This window comes from Oryzias melastigma, linkage group LG5 (assembly GCF_002922805.2).
Source record: "Oryzias melastigma strain HK-1 linkage group LG5, ASM292280v2, whole genome shotgun sequence".
Lineage (NCBI taxonomy): Eukaryota > Metazoa > Chordata > Actinopteri > Beloniformes > Adrianichthyidae > Oryzias > Oryzias melastigma.
The window spans coordinates 26,920,078-26,928,419 of NC_050516.1; the positions used below are offsets into that span (position 1 = coordinate 26,920,078).

Below are 8,342 nucleotides of genomic sequence, written 5' to 3' on the forward strand. Positions count from 1 at the left end.
AAGCTGTGCGCGTATGTGTGTGTGTGTGTGTGTGTTTGTACTTGTGTGTAGGAGGGGGGTTGGTGAACATCTGGTTATGTTTTTCCTGGTGAGCTGTGGTTTTGGCTGCTGTTTGCATCTGTGTCAGTGTGTGTTTTAGTGCCTCTCTAGTTCATTATGTCAGCTCTATTACTCTTCATTTAGCATTTTCCTAAACGTTACATTATATTCTGACAGTTTTGCGTAATCTACGTGATGTGGACGCATTCTGGCAGCCGAACTTATGTTTCCTGTTGCAGCAGAGGGAAGTTAGTCAAGGATATACCCCTAAAAACTGCAATCTCGGTGTACTCTTGGCAAAACCAGTTAGACTAGCTTTGTCTTCTCAAATAGGACTTGTGCTGATAAAAAAGTGGCCTTCTTTTAGAGCTTATAGCAGGTTTTTAAAAGTTCATGTTATTTTCTTTAATATTCATATATGTTTTTTTCAGAACTGTTAAGAGTGTAATACTTTGCAATCAATAAAGTTTATATATACCAGGTCTAAGCATTATGGAACCCAACAAACAAGAGTACAAAACTATGTGAAATGGCTTGTTAAACCACCACGATCGATCAAAAGAACTGTTTATTTCCTTTAACTTTATAGGCTGTCAGCTTATTGTGTAAGTTCATTCCTATTTGCCTGCAGTGATTTGTTTGCAACTCTTTTATGTTGGCCACTGTGATACTTCTTTACATGAGGCTGACTGAGTTATAGCAAAGCCTTGATTCTTTTCTTTGTCATCAGTTTAGTTGTGGTTTGTTGGTGGGATTGTTGAGCCGTTGCATGACCCAATTTTTTTGCCAAGGCGTAATCTCTATTTGCAGATGACCTTGTATTTGATTTTAGTGAGGACTTTGTGGTTGACTCAAGTTGCAGGATGCCCTGGTTTGACTGGGAGACAAGCACGACCCATTTGCTCTTTTTTTGTCTGAGGACTCACTGTCATCTTGTTTTAAGAGATTTTTTTCTTTGATAAACTCGGATGTGTTCAGACTGAACACATGGTTCGCTCAAAGTTAACCAGATTTCGTAGGTGTGGCCAATGTTCCTTGATTGCCACTTGCTGACTATTTAAGACAGAGAGGGACACACCAAGGTGGGCAGGGAGCAGAGAAGGAGGTAGTTGGGTCTAAGGTTTAGTTTTTGTTGTGCTGGTTTTGTTTTGTATTTCCCCCCCTCTTTGTCCTCAGCAGTCTTACACTGTTGGGTTTTCTTATTTTATTTTTTGGGTTGGACCTTGGTAGTCTTGATTTGCGGGCTTTGTTTATTTGTCTTCTTTAAGTAGATTTGGTTAGGCAGCCCATAGCATGGAACTGCTGTTTCCAACGGTCAACATTGCGGGTCAGCAGTCTCTCTGACTTATTTTATGTTTGGCCAAGGTTCCAATCCCTTTTGGTTTGTCTTTTTGTTAGATCCAGCACACTAATTATTTCATTTTGTTTTTTTTCTTTCAGGACACAGGGTTTTGATTATTTATTAAACTGTGCTCCTTTTTCTCTTACTGGTGTCCAGTTTTTTATGTTATCTTTCCCTTTTGTATTTATTCCCCTAGACCTGAGCCAGATGTGCCTGTTGGGGAAATAACAGCAGTTTGATTAAAGAAGAAACGCAAGGTTCAGGACTCAATCTGGACCAAACTAAGCAGACTTGGCTCAGACCAATAGACATTTCCAATCTGAAAACAGCCTTACTGTCTTATTTTTCACTCCACTGAAAGTAAACCCAAATGCTCACTTAGGTCTGTGTTTTTAGCTAAAGGTGAAAGTAAAAATAGCTTTTTTTTTTTTTGTTTTGTTTTTTTTGCTTAAGACTAATTTCAAAGTGAATGGCTGTCCCCCTGTCTCTGATGGGCAGAAATCTCTGCACAATCTTTTTCTTTTTTACTTCGTGCAAAATGAGAAACTTCTAGACAAGAAAACTGAAAATGCTTCTGGTTTTTTTTTTTCAGTCATTTTGTGTTAATAATATAATAAAAAATGTCACCTTGCATCTATTTTATTTCTAAAAGGGATTGTTTCCTTTTTTAAGACAGTTTATAATGTTTATATTGTGTTTGTATGGCCAATAGAGGCACAAATTGATAAACTATTATTACTGTTTTTTTATTACTAGCATTTTTTATTACCTAATACTTTAAAATGAATGAATATCAGCTGAGTTTTTAACAGCAAACCTATTTTATTAAGTTAAAAATCTATCTTTATTCCCAACAATCTTTCAAATATTTTTAATTTTTTTTGTTGAGAAGAAAAAAAAAGTTCTACACTTCATATCACTTTGAAGCTCCTTATCCAGCACTGGAATTCATTTTTTTTCAATTAATGAAAATTAGCCCAATGTCACTCCTAAAAGTTATTCAATATAATGCCACCATTTACTATATTTTTGTGACCTATAACCCTTGTGCTATCCTAGGTATGTTGACATTGGGAGCGGGGCCATCTGAACCCCACAAGACAGTGCACTTTCATCCGTGGCAGACATGAAATCCTGTCCACCTTCATCCACATTTGTCATGAGATGATAACACATCAATGTAAGGCTTGGGTCATCTGGACCCCATAAGAAAGCACAAGGGTTAAATGTCTGTTTTAAATAATGGCTTGGTATTTATCTGTGAAAATAATTGAGGCCACAAACACTTTGTAACATCTTTTGCAGCTGTACAAATTCACAAAAGCTCCTCAATGGGCTTTTTCTTGGTCTCCCTTCTTCTTCAACACCCACTCACCTGCCCCTTAGCTCCTTCCCTTCACAGTCTCCTGCATCTCCTCCTTCTGAGACAGAGGATTGCTTGAAAGCAGAAGCTGAGGTTTGGCATTGCGGCCCTTGATCCCACGCTTTGGTTTTGGTTCCAAAGACACATATTCCATTCAGTTTTAAAGAGACTGAAGTTACCTTGTGTTCTCCTTCAGTTTAACTTGTTTGGAATTTGTTTGTAAAGTTTTCTTGTAAAGTTGTCCTTTATTCCTATCTTAAATTATACTCTGAAACCAACTCGTGATCCAGCTCCATCAGTACTGTATTATAGTTTCTACAGTATTATAAAAGAAGACACCTTCACTGTATTTCATCAAAAATGTATGTTAATGTGTGTGTTTATCTGTATATTCAAGGTTTAGAATGACCGATGCTCTGACGGAAAAAAACAACAAACAAAAAATGGCCCAAAACTCCAAAACACGAGACCAACTTGTACATAACTCAAGTTGTGTAAATGTATGCTGAGTGTTTGAAATAATGACCTACTTTCCAGCAAATCCACCCATAAAGAAAACCTGGTGATAAGTCAGACAACACCCATCCCGGTAGAGTAAGGGGTACCTTACTCTACTGTCGCTAAATCTTACTGGTTCAAAACATACAGTATACCCTTTGTTTAAAACAGCTTGCCAATGTAACCACATCTATAGAGTTGATGAGTGAAAGCTTGATTAAATGTTCTTGATTAAATGTTCATAGCTGTGTTGTTGTATGAAGTAATATTTGTGCCACTACAAAGTGAACAAAATTGAAGTGGAACAAATATTCGTTCATATTGTAGTACTTCATGAAAGTATTGATTCAGATCCAGTCAGCTGTTTTCAAATAGACCAATGACAATTTACCCAAGTATTTCGTGACTACTCCTTTTGAACAACCAACATTCAGTTCTTTAAGCAATGGTTGACTACTTTGTTCTCAACTTCACAAAGATTTAAGTCTGCTCATTATTTAATGCTAACTTTTACTTAACTGTATTTTAAATTATTTTGTAACTAATAAAAACATTAAAACAAATGAAAACAATTCTTACAAATCACAACAAAACATACTTGGAATACAGGAAATATTTTGCGTAAATTTGTAACTTCACATTTGAGCCAACAGAAATTACATGTGGAGTGCCCCAAGGCTCCATCCTGGGGCCACTTCTATTAACATCTACAAGTTCCACTGGCCCAGGTTATAAAGAACAACATTAGTTACCATAGCTATGCAGATGACACACGGATATATATTACATTGATACCAGGAGACAGAGGCCCTGTACAGGCTCTTGGTAAATGCACTGATCACATTAATGACTGCATGTGCCACAACTTCCATCCATTTTCCTGACCGCTTCTTCCCTTTCAGGGTCGCGGGGGTGCCGGAGCCTATCCCGGCTACTGATGGGCGAAGGCGGGGTACACCCTGGACAGGTCGCCAGTCTGTTGCAGGGCCTCAATCACACACACATGCACTCTCACAGTCACACCTAGGGGCAATTTAGAGTCACCAATGAACCTATGAAGCATGTTTTTGGACGGTGGGAGGAAGCCGGAGTCCCCGGTGAAAACCCACGCATGCACGGGGAGAACATGCAAACTCCACACAGAAAGGTCCCAGCCGGGATTCGAACCGGGGCCTTCTCGCTGTGAGGCGAGAGCGCTAACCACTGCGCCACCGTGCAGCCCTGTGCCACAACTTACTTCAGTTAAACAAAAACAAAACTGAAGGTTATTGTCTTTGGGGCTAAAGAAAAAAGGTTGGATTCCATCCACTTTGCGCATGACCTGATTAGTCGACTAATCGGAAAAAATAATCGGTGATTAGTCGGCAATTTAAATAATCGTTTGTGGCAGCCCTAATGAATATTAATAAATATAAATAAATGTTAATACGTCTGGGTTGCATTCAAGTATACTGCCACCCCACCACACACACACACTCTGTGCCGGGCCTGCGGTGAAATTCTTAGGGGTTGACCGGCCTGCAGCCACTAAAAGGTTGTCGACCACTGGTCTAAGGTATTACTTTTACATCTGAATTGAATTGAATTGAACAACATACTTTCTGTATTTTTTTTTTATTTTAACTTCTAAACAGTCTTATTGTTATGTATAGCTGCCTTGACAGGCCAAGTATTTTTAGTAAATGACCTGTTTGATCAGTTCGAACTCATTGACTTTCGTCATAAAGAGCCACACCTTCTAAAGTGTAACTGGTCTTTTGTTGAATAAGTGCTTCCTGTAGTAGAAATGTAGGTCTTGTGTGTGGTTTCTATCTTGAGCCACTTTTAATTCAGAAAAAAGACAAAAAGAAACATGCTACAAAGTGTTACTATCATTTTGACAAAAATCATAAACCACCAATAATCTTTTACCCAAAGAAACGTTTGATTCCTCACATCCTTTTATGACTTAGTTTGGGATCAGTTGTTAAAGTTACTGAGTCATGTTTATATTTTTATCCCTTCTCAGATTGTTGACGTGCTTTTTGGTTCTGAATGAGCTGACCTGAAACACTGGGAGGTGTAACAGAGATATGGCAGATCGTTAGCACGTTGTTTGGCCGCCTTTAACCATCTGTCTTTATGGCCCTGCCTGTGAGCTGTAACAGTTATATAATGGGGTGAGGTTTTCAAGTGTGTGTGTGTGTGTGTGCGACGGAGAGAGTGAGAAAGAGAAAGAGATGAGGAGGTAAGGACTTGAGTTAACGTGCAATGACTCACCTTGGTGCTTTTGTGGATACAGTGTGTTTGTTCTGCGTGACAGTTAAACACGCTGGACAAGGTCACGAGTGTTTGAAACAAAAGAACTCCAATAATGACCAGAAAACTTACGACAGTTGTCTGTTCAGTTGGGTTTTTTTTTTTTTTTGGCCGTTTAAACACACAAACCGTTAAACAAAAAAGTCAAATGTGTTAGTGTGTAAATAGTCAGAGATGTCAGAGCAGATGACTGACTTTTAGAACCCGTTTGGTCGGTGGATTTTAGCTTGTAACTCATTTGTCGTCCAAGTTATTGTTGGGTTGTTCAAGCAGTCAGTGTTTTTGTAAAGCAGGAGCTATTAAAACATAGAAAGATATTCATTTAAAAATTAAATGGTACACCATGAAAATCAAGTCATAATTTGTACACACTAAAAAGTTCAAATGACCCAAGTTGGGTTGTTTTGAACCCAACTTGGAGGTCAAAAAGAGACTAGCTTTTTTTCTGGGTTATTTTAACTTAAAAAAATGAGTCAGGAAAATACACATAAATGGGGTTAAAATGAAACCTCTATAGCCCCAAAAAATGTATGTTGCACCAAAGTAAACCAGAAATATATCTCCCATGAATAACCCAAGAATTTGGTTGAAGAAATAACCCTTGTTTTAAGAGTTTTCTGAATTCTCTTCCAAACCACTTTTTTTTACCCCTTGATGCCTATTGATGCAAATACGTATCAAACCACTTCTGCTCTAAACTTACCTTTAAGGGCCATACCATGATTTTCTTAAGCCTTTCAGAATAAACTATAACCATATGTATGATCATATATTAGCTTTGTTAGTTTGCTATTAATTATTAATGAAATATGAGTTATTTTTTGTGAGTTTTTTCTTACCCGGAAGTAAAACAGTTTGATTCCTGAGACTCCGCCTGCCGCTGGGTGTGGGTGCCGCCCATGTCATGACGTCATCCTATAGCCTGTACTATGTCTTCGTTTCTCCCACGAAAATAGTCTTTTTTTTTTTTTTCAAAGAGGGATGTACATACTATACATCTGCCCTTAGAAGCCCCGGCCATCCCAACACTAATTTACAACACAAATACTTAAAGGATTCCTGCGTCTAAAGTAACAAACACCGGTTTGAGCTGGAATTTATTGAAGACAGGACACAACTGGAACAATTACAGTATTCTGCATCTAAAATAAAAGCTTTTTCCTGATCACCACTAGCTCTGTGGAGAAATTGGGTGTTAGACTGGGGCAGAGCAGACTCTTCCTGAAATTGGCTGTTCTCACTTTGTGACATCAGTACGTGAGAACCCACTCATTTTAGTGGATTTGGATGGGCTGGTGCTCAGAGAGCAGGTTTTTAGAGGATTACTCAGAAATGCGTGAACGGATCAAAATACCGCTTTGGGGTTCTTTTTAAGTGAGGAATGAACAGTATAATACACTTAAAACCTCAAAACATAGTTTTTTCATGGCATGGCCCTTTTAATTTGAAATCTACTTGAGAGCAAAAACACAAGTGATTTTTTTTTAAGCTGGAAATAAATTCAGGCCTCAAGGGGTTAATGTGCTATTGACTCAAACGATTTGTGCAAATTAAACAGAGAAGGAAATGGATATATTATCTAAGCCTGATGCACACATGCACATACAAGACTGTAAATATCATTCTTTTATTTTTGTTTTTTAAAATAAACACAATGTCCTGACTTATTGGTTTATTTAATTGAAATATTTTAATATGACCAGTTTATAAATATGTTTTTTCCCCTGTACATTTCAGATTAAAGTTTCAATCTTTAGAAATATTTTTTTTGTAAACAAGAAAAATCTCACTTTTTTTTTTCAAATGAAAAAAAAATCTAATTTATTTAGGTGATTTTTTTCCTAAAGTCACATTTGAATTACATCCTGAGCCTCATTTAAAAAAAGAAACAAAGATAACCCCATATTCGACAGAAGAACCTTTACAAAGCAAAAAATAATAGTTTCCGATAAAGTCTGAGCTAAGAAAACACTTCCGCTTCCCAAGCAAATCATGTAGTAAGACTTTCCTTGCATTTCAGGTTCTGCGAGGCTGTGTGAAATATTTTTGATTTGTTCTTTCCATTCAAAGAACCTGTACGTCATTCAGACAGGGAGGTGTACTTCAAAGTTTAGACTTGCTGGTGGTTGTGGAAATTTATTACTACTCTGGAACATTAGACCCTCTTTTGTCTGCTTGAAGAGGACATTTTTCTTTTTAGTTTAGCATATTGATTTACTGTTGTTTATTTCCCTACAATATTAGTTGAAAAAATATTCAAAGATGAATATCATCTATCTTATCACCTTGGTGTAGATAAGAGTCATGTAAAAAAACATAATGATGTTGTTGACACGAGAATACTGATTGTGAAACAGGAAATGTGAGTGTAGGCAATAAATCTCCTGCGTCCCTTAAAATAAATGAAACGGGCAATTTCACAATCACAATCTAAATCTTTCAACACTTCTGCTCCTTCTGCCGATCACAGAGACGTCCAGACCACTACAAACAGATGTGCTGCTCTGTGTGCCTCATCCTCTTTCCCTTCCAGATCAGGATTGAGTCACCCTTTAGAAATGAGAAAAACTTAGTCAGAGATTTTCATTCATAGATCTGAACATTGTTGGGAGTGTTGCTGAATAGTAATTAAACACAACAACTGTTGTTGTTTTGACACGCTGTCAAATGTTATTTAATGACCGTCGGAGAATTAGATCCCTTGATTTTTGTCAGTGTTTGGAGTGAATCTACCGTATTTTTCGGACTATAAGTCGCACCGGAGTATAAGTCGCAGGGGCCAAAAAATGCATAATGAAGAAG

General features: G+C 37.5%; 1 protein-coding gene across 3 annotated transcripts in view; it reads left to right on the forward strand.

Annotated features, from left to right (window-relative positions):
- Window positions 1-8,342, forward strand: part of poc1a (POC1 centriolar protein A) — a 60,731-nt gene that overhangs the window by 36,233 nt on the left and 16,156 nt on the right. Inside the window, exon 11 of one of the 3 annotated variants that reach the window (XM_024269417.2) lies at window positions 1,578-2,462. The exons of the other annotated variants lie outside the window; for them this stretch is intronic. Within the exon in view, the coding sequence (XP_024125185.1) occupies window positions 1,578-1,583 (6 nt within the window). The 3' untranslated portion in view covers window positions 1,584-2,462. Of the gene's footprint in view, window positions 1-1,577; window positions 2,463-8,342 lie in introns of those variants that run through there. 3 annotated transcript variants of the gene reach the window in all.